Source organism: Stylophora pistillata, chromosome 6 (assembly GCF_964205215.1).
Source record: "Stylophora pistillata chromosome 6, jaStyPist1.2, whole genome shotgun sequence".
In the NCBI taxonomy this organism is placed as follows: Eukaryota; Metazoa; Cnidaria; class Anthozoa; order Scleractinia; family Pocilloporidae; genus Stylophora; species Stylophora pistillata.
This window is the reverse complement of record NC_142524.1, coordinates 15114754-15133567: the sequence shown is the minus strand read 5'-3', so window position 1 is coordinate 15133567 and position 18814 is coordinate 15114754. Positions and strand designations below refer to the sequence as shown.

Sequence of the window (18814 nt, the reverse complement as noted above, 5' to 3'; positions counted from 1 at the left end):
GATTGTTGTAACTCAGAAAAAAACTTGTACAAGGCTTCATTTTTTGTTCCATAGCAACAAATCTGCCGAAAAGAAAAAAAAGCTCACTAATAAAGAAAAGTGTAAGAACAAAGAAAATAGGGTTAAGGAGTTATGACTTGAATTGAAGTTACTTAGTGAGGATTTATTAAGGCCCTTGATTCACCTCATATAAGTGTAGAATGTCATTTCGGATATGTTTTATTAGGAGTGTAATATTCATCCCAGATGGTTTCAAGATATATATGCGTTATTGACCAGGCGTAATGTCAAGATGTTTAGATATTGGTCGAGTTTTCTTTGGGTTTTTAATGGAACGCGACGGAGTCAAGGCCCATAAAAACGCAAATGAGGACGAGACCAATGTCTAGCTATCTTGACCTTACAAACTTGGTCAGTAAGGGATTTATTATAAAGCAGAAAGATTTTGCTTTATCCTGAATCAAAAGTGACTTGCTTGTGTCGAGAGGTGGGAAGGAAAACAGCTCAGTGCGTTTGTGGCACAAAAAAACAAAGAGTCTTCTTTGCCAACGAGAGTTCTCTTTGCTTTGACTGTCTTCTGCCTTTTTTTGCGACCCATCGCTTTAATTGTTCAAAAATTACAAACTTTGAAAGTCTGCTGCAAGCAATTTTCTTATCTTGCACGGGATCGAAGCAGGTAATCCCGAGCGGGCAAGATGGGTCCATCTTACTCGCTTGGTATTGATATTGCCCACGGGCTCTGCTAGCGGTATAATAAAGATGTATATGGGTGAAACTGCAATGAAAATGTGAGATTTTTATCTAATAAACTCAAGTTCTTGAAATAAGGGAGCAATGTCAAATGCTCCGAGGGAAACTATTACGACGTGAAATATAACACTATTTAAAAGTTGAATTGTTCAATTTATATTTTTCATTATCATTATTATACCTCCTTTTTTTTTCTTTTGATTCAGTGCAAACTACGGGGGAGCCAACAAATACACCGAGTCCAACAGCGGAAGGTAAAATGCAATTAGAATTGGTTGCGCTCACAGCCAAGAAAGTATTGTTTCTTGCAACAACGTTGATGAATGTTTCTTTTTCCGTTCAAACTGATATACGGTGACAATTGGCCCTCAAAAGTTTTTTCGTACATGAAGCAATAATGAGTTAACAAAGAACATTGAAAAAGTTCAAAGACTGCGTCCGAAGCCCCGTCCACGCCCATGTTTAAAAACGGTTGAGTCGTTTCTATCCGTTTTATTCATGCCCCCAAATCGGTAAACGGTGTTTCTAGCATTTGCTGTATTTCTTTAACTTTTGACGATGGACGAGTGGAAAAAATTGGAATACGCTAACGGAAAAAATGATGCCGTTTTCAAAATACAAAACACAATTTTCACCACTGTTGAGAACTCGTTCGCCATGATTAAAGCTTATGATACAGACCATGCCCGTCAGGAAAAATATCCCCAAATATCCTGGCTAGAATAAGTAAAAGGTATTTACTGGTTCCTTGGGAAATACCTGAGGAGTGGCGTCAACCTTGATATTTCTATCACGTAGCAGATGAAAATCAAGGGCAAATAGTCTAATTGTTTAAGTTTAAATCTAAGAGCTCCTCAAAATTTAACAAAATGACAGGCTTATCTTTTTGTCTATTCATCTATTCATCTGCAACCGGACTCTGCTAGACTACCAACATTACTCAACATCTATTACGGATAAGCACAAATCTAACTGCTTTCTATCACAAACACTGCAATCTGGTTGGCTACGTTACCTGTTACCCATCGCTTGATTAATGGCGAGGAAAGGGAGTGGCCTAACTGAGTGAGGTTGTAAAAAAAACAGAGAAGAACATTACCCTGTGTTGCGGTTAAGTTTTAGGCTGTTGGTGGAGTATATTCAAACAATTAATTTTTAGCTGTTGATTTCTACGTGCGAAATTTCATCGTGCTTCGCCCTCGTCAACCACCAAACAATAGAAGTCTCGAGATCATACTCTAATTGTTGAATAAATAGCAATCAATTTAGCCAATCACATTGTAGCACTGATCTCGTGAAAGAAAACTAGTGGATCTTAAACACTCGATAGTTTTCGACATTTGGATTGAAAAAATGGTGTTCTTCAAGGCACTTGATTTAAATTTTTTCATAATAGTGCCAATGCAACTCATGTACCCTTACGGTCCTTCCGCTGGTGATTCGGAAATTCCAAACACGTATGAGTACTCGTGGCAATGTTTTAAGATCGATATCCCGGACGATGGAATGCAATTCTTTGGCAAGCGCCACTATAAAGTTTACGTAAGTATATACTCTCTTCCATTTAATTTCAATAAAGTAGTCTAAAAACGTCTGACAATCGTCTGGCAACCGCAACGTGACAGTGGTTGTGATGTCACTTGCCCCGTTGCCATTTTCTTGAAGATGCGAAGTTACCCTGCTAACCTTTTCTAAGAAGTTAAAACAATCTGACTTTTATCTCTACTTGTCAATTATGTTTAAAGCACATTTGCCTGTGTACACTAATACTTGTCCTAATCTATCAAGTCTTTTCCACGATTTCTTCGACAGTCATATTCTTTTCTGAGCTTAATTGCGTGTATTATAGCAACATGTTCAATGAACTTTTTCATTCTCTCCCACAGCGATTCTTATTGGAATCAATACCCAGAAGAAAATAGCTGAGTTTAGCCAACAAATTTAAGTACACTAGCTATGTTCCGACGTTTCGGCAAACTCATCATCATGACGCTATTATCAAGGAATGAATAAAAAGAGACAGTTGGAAAGAGTTAAACCTGTAAATTTCCATAAATAAACACAAAGAATAAAGTAACTAATAAACGATCTTCGAGTATCAACTGACCTATCCCTATTCTCTTTAAGATCTGTCGCAACGGTTTGCTGCAATTTGATTCTCAATGGCTTCCCTGGTGGCCATACAATTTCGGGGAACGTTGGTGGCTGAAGAAAAAGGCAATGTTGGCGCCCTATTGGTGTTTGACGGATACGGACGAATCTTTTGTGATTCAGGGCTTTTCTAAAGTTTACTATCACGTGTATTCAGATTCCGATCCAAGTTCTACTCCTATGTTAAAGAGGGCCTCCTCAGACACCAAGAGGCTGTTGTCGACCACTTTGCCGACCGCCTTCAAGGCGTCATGGGTGCTGGTGGTAACGTGGAAAAATTTACGTCCGTATCAGTATCCTGCCAATATGGCAAACCAGGTACAAGTACATCTTATAGTTCGAATGGGCAAAACGTTCCACGGGTTTTAATGTTGTGTATTCATTTGGTAGAGACACACACTCTTCGATTGCTTTCTATATTCTGTCTACATTCATTGATCAAGTATCCAATAAGCTGGTACAATCATATTACTCGACTAAAGTACCTTCACATCGTTCAGTAAATCCTACAGTAATATAACTAACATTAGTACAAGTACTTTTACTGTGTTCCCAATACACTACAGTTAATATAGCTACTGAGGCAAGAGTGGTTCCTTCACGCTTCGAAAGAAAAATCTTTGTCCAGAATTTTTGCAGACTGGTTTCACCGAGAATCGAAAATATGTAAAATAACAAAGAAGTGTCACAAAGAAGCAACTTAGAGTGATTTCCTGATGTAAAGAGATCTCTAAGGAAACATCTAGATCTTTGCTCAGAAGCTTCGAAACTGTGTTCGAGGCTATTAATCTTCTGATAAGTTCGTTTAAGATAAGTATGTTTCAAAACTGTTTTTATATTTATCCAGGCAGCATGAAATTTACTTATTTTATATAATAAAGGAGCAAAATGTTGTTATGGTGAAGTCATCTACTCGTTTGTCCTCCAATGGATCATAAGTAAGAACCATTCATAAAGCGTGAATAATTAAGCTTGCCATACAAATTATTGGTTAACTCTTATCACATTGAATCCATAGGGAAATACGTTTCAGTTGGTTTTGATCACAAATGGAGTGTACTCCTTCACGATGTACAATTATCCAAGCAGCGGCCTGCAGTGGTCTGCTCCCACCCAGAGGTTTGCTCAGTGTTGATGTCTAACTAGTTCAGACTAACTTGAATAATGGTGTCTGTGGGAAATAAGCTTGTCACAAGATGCGTTATTTGCGCACCATCACTTCGGTGCCAGAAGTCCTCCTGAGCTCGAAATCAACTGTCTCTATGACTGCCTTTAACTAATTATGATATTATGAATTAGTTGTGTTCAGATTTCTCTTCACCAGATGAACCTAATATATAACTGTATGTCTGTTACAGAATGTATTATCAATATTATTCCAATGCGCGTGGTTTGCCTGTGGTTGGTTGGAATGCTGGAGACAAAGGAGAAAGGAAATATAACATGCCACGGTAGGTTGTGGTGTTCAGTACTTTATCTTTTAAATGGCTGGAAGAAAATCTGATCTAAAGGTAAATTTACTTGTTTTTGTCTACCTTCTAGATCGGGTACCGTAAACATAGAAACAATCGATGGAATAAGAGGCAACGCTGACATGGTTGGGAAGTGGTTCTTCAGACTGGAAGAATCCCTTGGGAAACTGAACGCAAGACAGGAGTGCATTGGCTGGTTCAAAGCGCAACCAGATCCTCGATTCTACACTGAAGGCCTCGAACCTTGTCCTTGTATATTGAGACAAGCGTGGTGGGACGAAAGGTTCACAGTCAACTGGAGAGACTGGCCTAGAATGTGTGGTTACGCTCAGTTCCCTTCACCAGATGGGTGGGGCCAGGAATGTTGTTATTCGACTAACTGGCAAAGCTGGGGTGCTCTGCTTGTGGGAAATCCTGGAGGAGGTTCTGCACATAGATACCACAAGTTGACAGAGGAATTAAGGGCTAAACACGACGCAAGCGACGTACAAGGCTATCAAAAGTGCTGTGTCAACTCAGACTTGTGTGACCTATATTACAAGAGACGTCCTTCCGACGATTGTGGAGATTATGTGGTTCCAGAATGGAGTAAGGATTTTATTGAGAATCTATGATAACAAACTAAGAGTAAACGCCCCCATTGGTGTAGCTTCCAACCTTTATTCTACTGGCGGAAAACGCTTTGGCGATGTATATGAGTGCAATAATAGTGTATGGTTTTGTGAACAGAAATCAGTTTAAAACAGGACAAAATGTCTTCGAGAAATCAATATATTTTTCCCAGCGAATTAGTGAGTGTTTGGGGATAGTCTTTCATTGTTTTAAATTCCTTTTAAACGGATAGACTGAGTGCCACACACACACAACTTTTACTTAAAAACCGTCCCTGCTCTTGGTAGAATCTTGCAATCTAGGCATTCTGCTCGTCTTCAAATTTCTTGTATCAAGACATTGATACATAAATTGATATGAAAAATATATATTAAACATAACTTTTCTACTTTTAGGTTGGCTCTGGGGTGACCCTCATTTTGTCACTCTTGATGGCAAAAACTACACCTTTAATGGTCTTGGTGAATACATAATGGCCGATGCTCGTAATGGGTTTTTTCAGTTACAGGCTCGGACAAAACTAGCTAAAGGCGATGGAACAGCGACAGTGTTTTCCGCCGCAGCTGCCAAGGAAGACAATTCTAGTATTGTTCAGGTTGAATTGAACGATGCAGGTTAGTCACTAAACAAAATGCAATGGTTTGTATGGATTACAAATCTTCTGCCTTCTGAAAGTTTCGTCAATTTTATCGCAACCTTTAATTTTGCGCTCTTCTAATAATTCTTCGAAATAAGTGAAAATAAATTGTTCCGTCAGCACGCGTGCTTGTCATAGATCTTATCGACTTATTCTATCAACAGGAATATGCGTGCTGGTTGATGGAGAGTCCTTTAATTACACTAGCCTTTCAAACGAATCTGTTACACTTAGTGGCTCTGTTGCTGTTGCCAAACCTGACAACAACTCCTTCTTGATGGTTTTTCCATCGGGAATATCAGTCACAGTTAAAGCTGCTTCGGGAGCACTTTCAATTGTACTTGCTGCACCAAAGAGCTTCAAAAATCAAACAAAGGGCCTGCTCGGAACATGGAATGATAATCCTGAAGACGACTTTTTGACGCCCAATGGAACCATTTTGCCATCAAGCGCAAACAGCAAGGACATTCATTACAATTTTGGTCTCCTTTGTGAGTGAAGTTTTCCAGCTTAGTTGTGAGGTTTATTTGCTTTGATAATGCTATTATTGTACTTTGCAAGGTGACCATTGTATTTGATGTTAGTATCGCTTTCTTGTTTGAAAAAAAAAATCCTTCCTGTTCACTCACACCACATTAAGTAGGTTTTATGTACCTACGTGATTCAAACTTTGACGAAAATCTGCGCTTTGCCACCAAGCGTTAGTGCCCCTTAAACTTAGTCGGTGAAACAAAGGCTAGTACAACACTATACAAGACAGTTTTTTAGTGCTATCACTACCTTAGTTATCCAGCTATAAGAAAGTGAGCATTTCAAGCTCACTTACGAAGCTCGAGTTATTACTGTTCATTATGCCGCAGTTGACAGACGTCGAAGAGTTCAAGGAAAGTTTAGGTAATCCGACTGGCCCCTCTAGTAATCCTTAGATTGGGAAGGAAAAAAATCGGTCATATTAACTCTTTTCCTCCTTTTTCTCCTTAATAGGGCAGGTAGACAACAGGTCCACACTATTTACATACAAACCAGGGGAAAGCCTGAAAACTTTCGAAAATACATCGTTTGTCCCAATGTTTCTAGAAGACCTTTCCTTCCCAAATGACACCTTACGCAAACAGGCAGAAGAAGCTTGCCAAGGAGATCTCAACTGCCTATTTGACTCCGCCTCTACAAAGGATGTTTCAATGGGTGCAAGCACCAAAGCACTGTCGTCTACACTGGAAAAAGAGTCATCTTCTCTTAGTAAGTTACCTCAATTAGATTGTGCGAAAGGTCGCCGGAATTCGAGTTTTTGTGCCTTATTCAAGATTTTAGAGAGGCCAAAATGGGCTTTTCGACGAACTGTTAGCTACTGAACGCACCAAAAGCTAGAAATATTTTGATACTGGACCAAGCGTTGAGTGTAGTAAAGTTTTAATTTTAATGTAACAGTCTCGTAAGATAACCAAAACCATCTTTTCTTTCTGACAGAAAATTATCCACCCCGGTTCATCACACAACTCTCCCAGGTTAACGTCACCGTGAATCAGAGTATAAGTGTGATTGTGGTTGCAGAAGACCCAAACAACGATACCTTGGTATTCTCTGTTTTCGGCGTTCTACCCCGTGCAGCTATACTACAGAACACTTCGAACTCTGTGGCAGTCTCGTGGAACGGGACAAACGAACAGGTATTCTGTCACTGAATTCCGCATTGTTTCCTTCGAAAATACATTTGGATGCAAAATTATATTTCTGGGCACTTGATCATTCGTATGATTCAGTAATTAATCATAACTGCCATTGATATCTCTTAAAATCATAACCAATACAATTCCTTCAAATGTAATTTGTGCATCAGCAGCGTTATTTTTCAGAAATTAGTCTGTAGAGTTGTAATCAGACGGTGAAATCGGACAGTTGGCTGTAATCGGGCACCTGTAATTGGACAGCTAAAGTACTCAATTATACTAAGTCTGCTTAGCTAAATCCGCCAATCGCACAATTGATCACCATAGCCATGGAATCAACCAATTATCCTAAATACTAGGGAATTTCCAGAATGGAGGAATTTTTTTTTTTTTTTTGCAAATTATCTCTATGGGAGATATTTTTCCTACATGTCTTTCCTTTTATCGGAAATGTTTATGGTTATGATTAATTGGTAACGTTACTTCGTGTTGTCCAATTCAGTCTGTAACTATACTCGTGATTGACAAATGGGACTCCCGCTTGGCGGTCGTCTGATTTTGTCAATCACTCGTATGATTACAGTCCGCATTGGACTCTATATGGTCCTATTGTCATCATTAATTATAAACCGAACTGGTTTCTAATTAGTACTATCACCGTTTTTTTTGTTTATTTGTTTCGTTTTTTTTATTTTTATTTTTGCAATACTAACATTATTTACAATGCAACATTATTTGCAATTCTAACATAAGATACTAACATTACTTACCACGCTAAGGTATTAGCTACATGTATCGCTATTGTTTATCGTGTTGCATTGTTATAAATCATGATGGCTATAGCCCATATCATAGTGTCTGGCTGTGTCTCTGTCTCTCTTATACAAAGGGAAGGTCGTATTTTCCACTGAGGCTTTCCTGTTTGCAGATTGAATTAGAATTCGTGGTAACAGACGATCAGGGAGCAACAGCATTCTTGAGGCCCATCATTAATCTCTGTGCTTGTCATAATAATGGCGTTTGCCTTCAGTCAGCCAGCGACAAAAACTCAACGTTTGAAAGCAATAAGATGAATGTACTTGAATGTGGTTGTTTAAATGGGTATACAGGAACGTTCTGCGAAACTGATCTTGACGCATGTGAAGCAAATCTCAACCCATGCTACCCCGGTGTAAAATGCATCGACCTTCCCGCTCCAGCAAATATATCTGGCTACAAATGTGGACCTTGTCCTAGTGGATTCACTGGAGATGGATCCAAATGTCGAGGTTTGAATGTGTCATCTTTAATGGATTGCTATCAGAGCTCAAATCATATGTATTTGCGAAGAGGCAAACATATCCATGGTCCAATTTCACAGAAGACGTGAATTCTGCTGAAATGTTAAGAAAAAGGACACATCAATCAAAGCACCTAAAAGGAAAATAAATTTGCGAGGGGAAAAATATCAATACAAATTTATAAAATAACTATAAAAGAATGTAAATTTTGAGGAGGAAATCATGAACATTGAGTCGACTACTCAGCTGACCTTGACTCTTTGTTTGTGTGGCCTAGCTACAGTACATGACAGGCTCCATCGACCTGAATCCAGCAAAACTTTTTTAACGAGAATCGAATCCAATTAGTAAATACCACCCCGGGTTTCTCGAATAGGAAATGGCCGAAATTATGTGACCACTAAAGCCTCTCAGCAAATAAAACTAAGGGTTAAAGATTCAGAGCATCTTAGCAGCGACAATAGAACACCAACTTACGAAATAATGTTGCATTATCCGAAAGTGTTCATCAGAGGATGAAAGTTCTGATCTTAAAGAAGTTTATATTCTCCTGTAACCCACAAATGATACGATATTAGCTTTTATTACATCGCTCGCAGCGCCCCTGGGCAAGATGAAGCGAATGTTGTGTTCTGATTGGCTACCCGAGCTGGCAATATGGACCCATCTTGCCCGCTCGGGATTGCCCGTATTGATCCCGCGCATGAAAAAAAAAATGAATTAAAACTACGTTCGTAATTCTTGGAAAATTTCGGCGATGGACACGCAAAAAGAGGTTGGAGATAGTCAAAACAAAGAAAACAGAAACGACTCTCGTGGGTTTGTTGTGCCACAAAACAGAGTAGGCTTTCTTTCCTGGCTCTCGAAGTAGACAAATTATTCTTAACTATTCATTCTTAATAAAGTGAAATATTTTTGCAATATAATAAATCCTTTATTAACCAAGCTTGTTCGGTCAAGATGGCTGGATATTAGCCTCGTTCTTTTTTCGCATTTTTATGTCCATAAAAACGCAAAAAAAGAACTCGGCTAATATCCAGCCGTCTTGACCTCAAGCTTGGTCAATAACGCAAATATAACGATTCCTTTTTTCAGACTTTGACGAATGTTCAGTTGGGTCGAACGGCGGCTGCAGTCAATTCTGTATTAACACACCAGGCTCGTTCACATGCAGCTGCAGAAAAGGATATTTACTCAACATTGACCAGAAGAAATGTGATGGTAAGGTGCCAAACCCCACGTTTTCTCTTATTACATCTCTGAGTGGACTCTAATGCATAGTGGCTATTTTAGTGGACCTCTGCTTAGCAGATCTAAACTTTACCCGCGCAACTTCTATCTATCTAATAATAATAATGATAATAATAATAATAATAAATTCTTTATTCCATCATTAGATAAAACTACATATCTTATGTTACAGTGACTTCGGAAAAACTACAACAGAAATCTACATACATATTATGAATTAAAAAGTCTGTCACTACAATAAATGGAGCTTAAATATCAACCTATTTACGAAGGTTTTCATAAAGCGCTGTGTATTAATTTTCTGGCGTGCGCAGCCTTTTTTCCTAAGATTATGTACATATGTCTTTTGGACAGGAATGATGTCTTTTGGACAGGAATGATGTCTTTCAGGGGGTGGCAATCCGTTGATTTTAGTTTCTTCAAAATGTTTCGGTCTTGTTTGTTTAAAAGGTTCTTAATAAAAACTGGAAATGAGATAAAACGGCGTTTATGACATCGGTCTAAAAAATTTTGTACAACCGAAAGATCGGACTCAGATGTATAACTCTAGGTATAACTCCTTTTTCATTTTCTTTTTTTTTATCAGACGTAGATGAATGCATTCCTGTCGGCGACTGTATGCACAAGTGTGAAAATACCAACGGTGGATACCGCTGTAGCTGTGACAATTTCTTCAAAGTGGACCCTTCGAATCCCAAAAACTGTTTACGTAAGTGAATTTTAGATAGCTTTACTCGCAGTTGGTGTTGAATTACCGCGTTGGACATGCAAATACTGATGGTATGTGATTACTGATCGTAGTTTACAATCGCGTGAAAAAATGAGAGAGAGAGACTTAGTTAAACTGATAATCTTGTGGCCCTCTATTAACCCACCCATCCCACCCGAGGGGAGGACATCCATCACACAGTAATCTCGTGTGTGGGAAATTAACGTGTCCTACCCCAACCCTCGACCTCCCGCACAACAATCCAGCGCTCTATCCATTGAGCTAAACGGGAGGCGGTTACCTACCTTGTAACCTAGGTTACCCTGATCGGCATTGTTTTTCTAAGATGTTTAATTAATTTTATCCATCACTTAGTGAATGCTGTTAGGAAGGGTAAGTGTATTATAAGTTTCCGTTTTAAAAGTGTTTAATCAGTTTCTCTGTTAGTTTTATAATTGTTACAAGTACGCGTAAGTTACGTGACCATTGTAAGTGATGTCAGCATCTATTGTAATGTTTCTTATGTGTTGTAGGATACAAATCGTTTGATCCTGTACATGTTTTTTGTTAGTAACAGACAATATAATTTATGAAAATATACATATAACTAGCATAAAACATTTCATTTCAGCTGATTCTCCATGTCAGAAAGGTAAACATAGTTGTCAGCACATCTGTTATTATGGTTCAAACAAAATTCAACAATGTGCTTGTAGACGAGGCTATCTTCTTGGAGGCGATGGAAATACTTGCAAAGGTAGGTGTAAGTGTATGACAGATGGAGAAAAACCAACTAAGGCCGTTTAGTATACGGATAGAGAGTCAACTACCTCAGTTGGAGTTGAAAGAAAGATATAGGGCACCAAATGATGTAGGTGCAGCGATTTAAAAGATATTAATCAGTAGAGACAGTGGCAAAAGCATTTAAGAAGAAGGGACTGTCTTGAGTGCCTTATTTGTGTTCTAAAAAACGTATTTAAAGTCTGTGTTTTCTCTCCTTGATGTATGTTTTTTGAAAGGCATCGTTTACTCTCAGTGCTGTGTGTTAGACTGGAGGGTTACAAGTAATTCTACTACAGCTTAAACTTTATCCATTTTTCCATTAGATATTGATGAATGTGCAGCGAACGAGGATAGATGTAATCATAAATGCAGCAACACGGAAGGAAGCTATACATGCTCCTGTGTGGACGGCTTTATACTGGACGCTGATAATGTTACTTGCATAGGTAGAGTAAAGGTAGAACTGAGGCATCACCACGGAGAAAAAAAAGTACTTTTACTCCTTCTCTCTCTCTCTCCCCCTCTCCCGCCCCCCCTAACGCGCCATGTTTGTAAATAGAATAGCTGTTCTTCGTTCTACGCTCGTGACAAGACGAACAACATCTTTCTCTATTTCTTTACCGAGCTCAAAATTTGCCATCTTCCTTATTTCATTTACAAACATACCGACATTAGTTTATCTTCTCAGATATAGACGAGTGTTTGCAATGGACCTTTAAATGTCAGGATTCGTCACAGCGTTGCAAAAATACTCAAGGTTCTTACAAATGCGTCTGTGAAGAGGGACTCTATTGGATTGACAATACTTGCAAAGGTGAGACCGCACGTGTTCATATCTCCCTAATAAAACAGGATAAATTTGATATGCAGTGTGGCTATACCTGTGTGGCTATAAATGTGGCTTAACCACGCATTTAATGAATAAACAAGAACATTTTAATGACTTTTTAAACATTTTTTCCTCAGTTGCACACGACTAAATTTCCCAAAGGAAAGGATTTGAAAATAGATATTGTTGTGACAGGAACGGAGTTTGTAAGGATGAGGTGTGGCTTATACCCAATTGACACCGACAAAACCTTTTTAGTTAAACTGGGTTTAAGTGAGCAAAACTCAGAAACAGAGATGAAAAATCGCCTTTCTTTTCCATAGGTCTCAAGTAGTCACTAACTTGTATCTTCAATGTGCTTAATTTGAAGTCGACAAACATAGGTTTAAAGTAGCTTCTAAGAAGAGAACAGATTTAAACCGTGTTTAACAAAGCAGCTTTAAAACTTGTTTAAGATTTGGTGAGAATGCTGCAAAATTAATATCGCAAGAGATGTTGAACCAAAGTGGGTAGGACCACTTTGGAAGCACTCGATCATATACAATTATTATTCGTGGAGAAAATTTAAAACTTACTTCCATATATTTCCTGTAATGAGACTAGGGATATATATTTAGCTCAGATCATTCCAAAGGGCTACCTTTTCAACTTCGAATATCGAATCGACCTCTCTGGTGATGATGTTACTTACTTATTTTCACTTTTACTCAAGGTCTTGATAAAGATGAAAAACCACCTCCTCCGCCGCCCGCACCGACTCCACAAAATCCGTCCTTAATTGAAAAACGTCAAGCGATTGTTATCACTTTTGAAGGACTGAACTTATCTCAGGTATTGCCTTCCACTCGAAAGCGACACGAGTAATATATTATTAAAGTCACAAACAGATAGAGGATGTCAATGACAAAAATTTTTCAGTGAGACTAAACTTTTCGTATCTTCTCGCGTCCATTTTAATTCTTTACATTATAAAAAGACAATGAGGACAGTCAATCTGTTCTCGTTCATTTTACTCCTCGCGGTTAGAGAGGAAGAGGTTTGAAAATTTAATGAAAAGCCAGATTACAAACTGCGATGATCAGCATTATCGAGAGTGGTTTGGATGAAATAAATTAATTTCTCTGTGCTGAAGAAGAAAAGTTGTTGGGGGGCCTTTCTGGGTGGATGAGTGTAAATCTAATTTGAAAGGTTAAATAAGTTGAATAGCCTTCAGGAAAATCAATACTGAAAAACTTTAACAAATAAAAAAACCCCCAGTATTTTGAAAAAGGCAGAAAAGAAACTTGTCTTTCCCCTAGGGAGGCATCTTATCGAATTAACCATTATGATTATTAAACACAGAATTTAATTTTTGTGTTTTACTTGAAAATGATTATGTTACAAACCATGAAAAAAACCTTGTTGTTTCACGATTATTTAGTGGACCCTACCCGTAGAGCAAGTCTTCAAAGGAGCAGTTGCAGATTCTGTGACCACTTTCTGTGGGGAAAGCAGGGACTGCATAACCAGAAGACTTCGAAAAAGGTTACCGCACCATTGCCAAGCCTAGTCACAACTAAATAGGCCATTTCCAATTACTTTTGGCCTCTTTTTCAAAACGAGGCCTGGTGCTTAACTATTCGTATGAAAACGAGTTTAATTTGCATATGAATGAAAAACTCATAATTACGTGAAAGGATAAGCACCAGGGCTTGTTTTTAAAAAGAGGCCAGTGGTAATTCAGAAATTAGCTACTCTTTCATTACATTTCGTTTTGTCCATAAAGAAGACTGAGGTATGCTTCAAAAACACAATACATTTTGCAAGTAAAAAATACACATGAAATTGACTATTGACGTAGCTAGTTTAGCAGCAGAGCTGGGTTCTTCAAAGCTGTTATTAAGATATCCCAGAGCAAAAGATCTGAAAGCTTTCAAAAGAATATTCACTATAACTCCTTTTGAATAAAATTTGATGCTTGGATGCTCTAAAAATATATTAAAAAAATATCCGAAAAAAGGCTTTCAAAAAAGGAAAGAAAGGAAATGATTAAAGAAACACAGATTAAACTTGTCCTGGGTTAAGGCTAATCGGCTTTAGAACAACTGGGCCCAGAACTGAACATACATTGCACATTTGACCACAGAAATCACTTTTATTGAACCATGACAAAAATATATATTTTAATGTTTGCAAAATAAGATGAATTTTTTTAATGACTTTCTCCCATGACCATTTGTTCTGCCAAATTCAATTGATGCTCAAACTCTTTCAAGCTAAGAAAGAATTATATGGTTTTGATTTCAGGAGGGCACTCGACTACGTCCTTTTCACATCAGATCAAGTTCACCTTCTTCCCGGTTATCCAGAGAGAACCACGTATCTTTATCAGATTCGAGTTGCAATCTACGTCCAGTTCCCACCTGGAGTGGCTGCTGATTCTCGTTCTGCCCTGGATAAAAACACTTTGTTGACAGTCATCGAAACATCACATGAAAAGTTGGAAAAAGCCCTGGACGTGACAGTAGTTAGCCTAACAATTGCATTCCTCGACTCTTCTACCGAGAGCAGTTTCACTGAGACTCCAAAAATTGATAATGAAGAAATATCAAAACGGTATTTCATTATTGGAGGAGCAACAACTGGGGCCATATTGATCATCATACTTTGTGTTCTGGGATGTTGCAAGTGAGTTTCGTTCACTTTTGCCACTTTTGCACCTTCATTGATACCAGTGTAAAACGAGACCCTTTGACCCAATCCGGCCACATAGTGCATTTTGACCACTCACATGCGAGAAAAAATGTTTAAAGGATTGTAAGCTATTTCTTTGTTATACCATAATCACTACCAGGGAAGGAAATTGGTAATAAGACTTACCTCGACCTTGCTGTCATTCATACACTTGCGCTAATAGAGAAGGAAATTGACGATAATACTTTCCTCAACCTTGCTGTCACTTACATACGATAAATTCTTTTCTGTTTTACTATAATCAAATCAGCCCTTTTCCGTTTTTTCCGTTTTTGAACCTGCAGAACATAAATTAGTTGTCGAAAATGTGACACCACCCGATACCGAAAAAGTGAGGTCTTGGAATTTCGTATAGGTCTAGTAAAAAGGAGAACATGTAAATAATCATATTTATATTCTGTCGGCTTGTAACGTTTCAGAAACTGCAATTCAACACGAGTGACGCCCATAAAGATGGTTGCCTACAACAAAGACGACGACGTCGAACTTTATAGAGTCAAGGGTCATTTTGACGATCAACGAGAGGAAGAAAAAGGTTCTACCAACGAACAAGCCCTTGACAGGGATAACGAAGCCATTTAAGTGCTTTAAACTGAAAACATCTCTTTACATATATCTTTCTAGGGTTAAGTAGTTTAGAATAGGTATCTATGCAGTTAAGTTCCTGATGGACTGATGATTTATATGCATTTGCTAACTTCTTTTGTTACTAACAATGGCTTTATTATATTAGTCGAATGGGAAGGCGGTCCAGTTATATTAGTGCAAGTCACAGTGTTCGTTTTCCCCCAGTATAATGAAATAAGGGTGGTGGAGAAAATTAATCTCTAGATTGGTATGCAAATCAATGCAGTTTCACAGAGTGAAACGGGGCAATTTGCCAATCAGAAACGAATTTAGTACCGCTTGGAGATGCCTAGCCCATGATAATTAGAATTTCGGAGTAGAAAAATTCTTCAAAGAGTATGCTAAAAAATTTAAAATAAAGCTTAGTGACATGCAGTGGTTAATGCGTCAGTTCAACCTTTTATATGCTCATTTCGCCCATGAATCCGTGTGTCTGCATCATACATGTAAATTAGTAAACCAAACTTCTTCATCTCACAATTGTCATTTAGGTGTAAAGTGGGAACATGTATGAAAGTAATGGTTTTTCAGTACATCTAATCTATATGTATGATGGTGTTTTTAACGCTTTTTGATGGATATTTAATAAAAGTGCTTGTTACGTTAGATCTAAAATCATAGCATTACTAGGTACAAAACCTAATTTAAGAGTAAAAAAAAGCACCCAGAAGAAAACTAAAGAAATGTGGATTGAACTGTGTCCTGCTGAACCCTTCTGGTTAGTGATGTTCCAAAAGCACATGTCACTCTCGTAACATAAAATATAACAGTAGTTACAATACTCGATTGCAAAAGCGTTGACAGTCGTTGACACCTGAAAAGCATGAACCATGAAATCCAATGGCTTTATGGGAAATGTTTACACAGATACATACTCAGTGATTCACTTTTCTCATTATTCACGTAAGGTATTTTTTATGATGATCCTTCCAAACTTTCCAAGAACCATGAAAAACATTTAGGTAATAAACGAGCCATGTTGTCGGTCTTATTAATAAATTGTCAAAGTGTGCGAAATAAAGTTGCGATTTGGCTGCAGTCATCGAGAAGAGAAAACCAGATACAGTCTTGGGTAATGGGTAATCTTGGGTAATCTTGGGTAATCTTGGGTGATCGTGGCTACGCCTGGATATTAACAGCAATGAAATTTTTCCAAGCAACTTTAATGTTTTTCGCAAAGGCAGAATGAATCAGGCTGGTGGTGGTGTTTTCCAAGCTGTTAAGAAAGATATCATCAACCACAGAGATGACTTTGACTCTAACTGTGAAATTCTATGGACTCAATGCCAATTACAAGGTAAAAAGTCCAAGTCTATCCTATTAGGATCTTTTTATTGCCCGCACTCGTCAGATATAGTCAGTTTAAACGAACTCGACGTATCTCTGTCCAAAATTGGTAATTTGATGAACGCCAACAGTGTCATTTTGGGAGACGATTTTAATGCCCCTAATATTTCCTGGGAAAATAACCAAGACTCTGATCATGCCGCAACCTCTGAGAGGCTTACAGAAATCATAAATGAATATGACTTAGAACACCTAGTAAACGAACCCACCAGAATTCACGGCAATACAAGAAATACCTTGGACCTGGTGTTTACAAATAATAACACCACTGTGAATAATGTCAAAATTACTCCTGGGATCAGCGACCACGATATTGTCTCATTCACGGTTAATTTGGCACCAAAGAAAAAGAGTTTAGTCAAGCGTAAGATTTACATACAAAAACGCACTGATCAAGAAAAGCTAAACCAGCAGCTTAGAAACTTTGCTACCCAGTTTGAGAACTTGCCCACTAACATATCAGTTGATGGAAAATGGAAAGTATTTGTTCATGATATAACCTCTATTATGGATGATTGCATCCCTAATAAATTATCTAGCTCGAGGTTTAACCTTCCGTGGTTTGACAGTTCACTGCGTAAACAAACAAGGAAAAAACAAAGACTTTATAACAAAGCGAAGAAATCAGATCCAAATCTGATTAGTCAAAATTAAAAAAATACCAAAAATCTATTAAGCGAAGACTAAGATCCGCTAGAAATAAATATTATGCTGATTTCTCTGAAGAATCTTTGAAAGAAAACCCAAAAAAGTTTTGGGCTCACATAAAGCACTTGAAAAAAGACGATCTTGGAGTGTCAGACCTTAAAATAGATGAGAACATAATTTCTGATGATAAGGAAAAAGCAGAGACTTTAAATGATCACTTTACAAGCGTTTTCACCGAGGAGGATTTATCTACTATTCCAGACATGGGTGCTGATCCCAAACCAGGTATCGGTGTTCTTAAGATTACGGTTGAAGGAGTGGCAAAACAACTTAATTCTCTGAACCGTCACAAAGCCAGCGGGCCAGATGGCATACCATCATGGTTCCTAAAGGAGAAAGCTGGGATCATAGCTCCGATGTTGACACACATTTTTCAAGAATCAGTGGACATGGGTACAGTACCTGACCAATGGAGAGAAGCTAATATCTGCCCCATCTTTAAAAAAGGGAAGAAATCAGATCCAACTAATTACAGATCCGTCTCTCTTACTTGTGTGGCCTGTAAAGTCGTTGAGCATTATATTCATAGTTTTGCTATGAAGCATATGGAGAAGTACAACATTCTTACAGATACTCAGCATGGCTTCAGAGCTAAAAGATCAACCGTGACGCAATTACTTTTAACTATCAATGATATTGCTAGGTCGTTAAACGCTTCAAAGTCAGTTCATACTGCTGTACTTGATTTCGCAAAGGCTTTTGACAAGGTCCCTCGCAGACGGCTCTTGAGTAAATTAAATTACTATGGCATAAGGGTAAATCTACTACAATGGTTTGAATCATGTCTACTTAAGCGTTGCCAATCTGTCATATGTTCTGGAAAGTTATCGAAGTCTTCTCCCGTTATTTCTGGGGTACCGCAAGGAACAGTGCTTGGCCCTTTATTGTTTTTAATATACATTAATGATTTGCCAGACATTCTTAAATCTCAAACAAGACTCTTTGCCGACGATGCCCTAGTTTATGGAGTCATTTCAGCTGACACTGATACAATCAATCTCCAGGACGACCTCTCTAGTCTCGAGCAATGGCAGGATAAATGGCAAATGAGCTTTAACCCATCGAAATACAAAATTATCTGTTTCTCTAACAAAAGACATCCCCCAACAAGAACTTATACGTTTTGCAATGCGATACTCGAACAAGTGGACTCCATAACTTATCTTGGTGTTACCTTAAAGAAGGACTTCAGTTAAAATGGTTTGATCATATTTCAGACATCACAGGAAACGCGAACAAAGTGCTTGGATTGGTTAAA

General features: G+C 38.1%; 1 protein-coding gene across 1 annotated transcript in view; it reads left to right on the top strand.

Annotated features, from left to right (window-relative positions):
• LOC111320901 (uncharacterized) overlaps positions 1–16116 on the top strand; it is a 50992-nt gene extending 34876 nt beyond the window's left edge. Inside the window, exons 28-47 of the mRNA XM_088724410.1 lie at positions 957–1004; positions 2147–2292; positions 2878–3219; positions 3920–4020; positions 4260–4352; positions 4444–4961; positions 5381–5599; positions 5787–6113; positions 6607–6861; positions 7090–7289; positions 8218–8557; positions 9665–9790; positions 10407–10529; positions 11161–11286; positions 11636–11758; positions 12001–12126; positions 12854–12972; positions 13562–13665; positions 14428–14808; positions 15294–16116. Coding sequence (XP_088580536.1) covers positions 957–1004; positions 2147–2292; positions 2878–3219; positions 3920–4020; positions 4260–4352; positions 4444–4961; positions 5381–5599; positions 5787–6113; positions 6607–6861; positions 7090–7289; positions 8218–8557; positions 9665–9790; positions 10407–10529; positions 11161–11286; positions 11636–11758; positions 12001–12126; positions 12854–12972; positions 13562–13665; positions 14428–14808; positions 15294–15456 — 3980 coding nt within the window. The 3' untranslated portion in view covers positions 15457–16116. The remainder of the gene's footprint in view (positions 1–956; positions 1005–2146; positions 2293–2877; positions 3220–3919; positions 4021–4259; positions 4353–4443; positions 4962–5380; positions 5600–5786; positions 6114–6606; positions 6862–7089; positions 7290–8217; positions 8558–9664; positions 9791–10406; positions 10530–11160; positions 11287–11635; positions 11759–12000; positions 12127–12853; positions 12973–13561; positions 13666–14427; positions 14809–15293) is intronic.
• The last annotated feature ends 2698 nt before the right edge of the window (positions 16117–18814 follow it).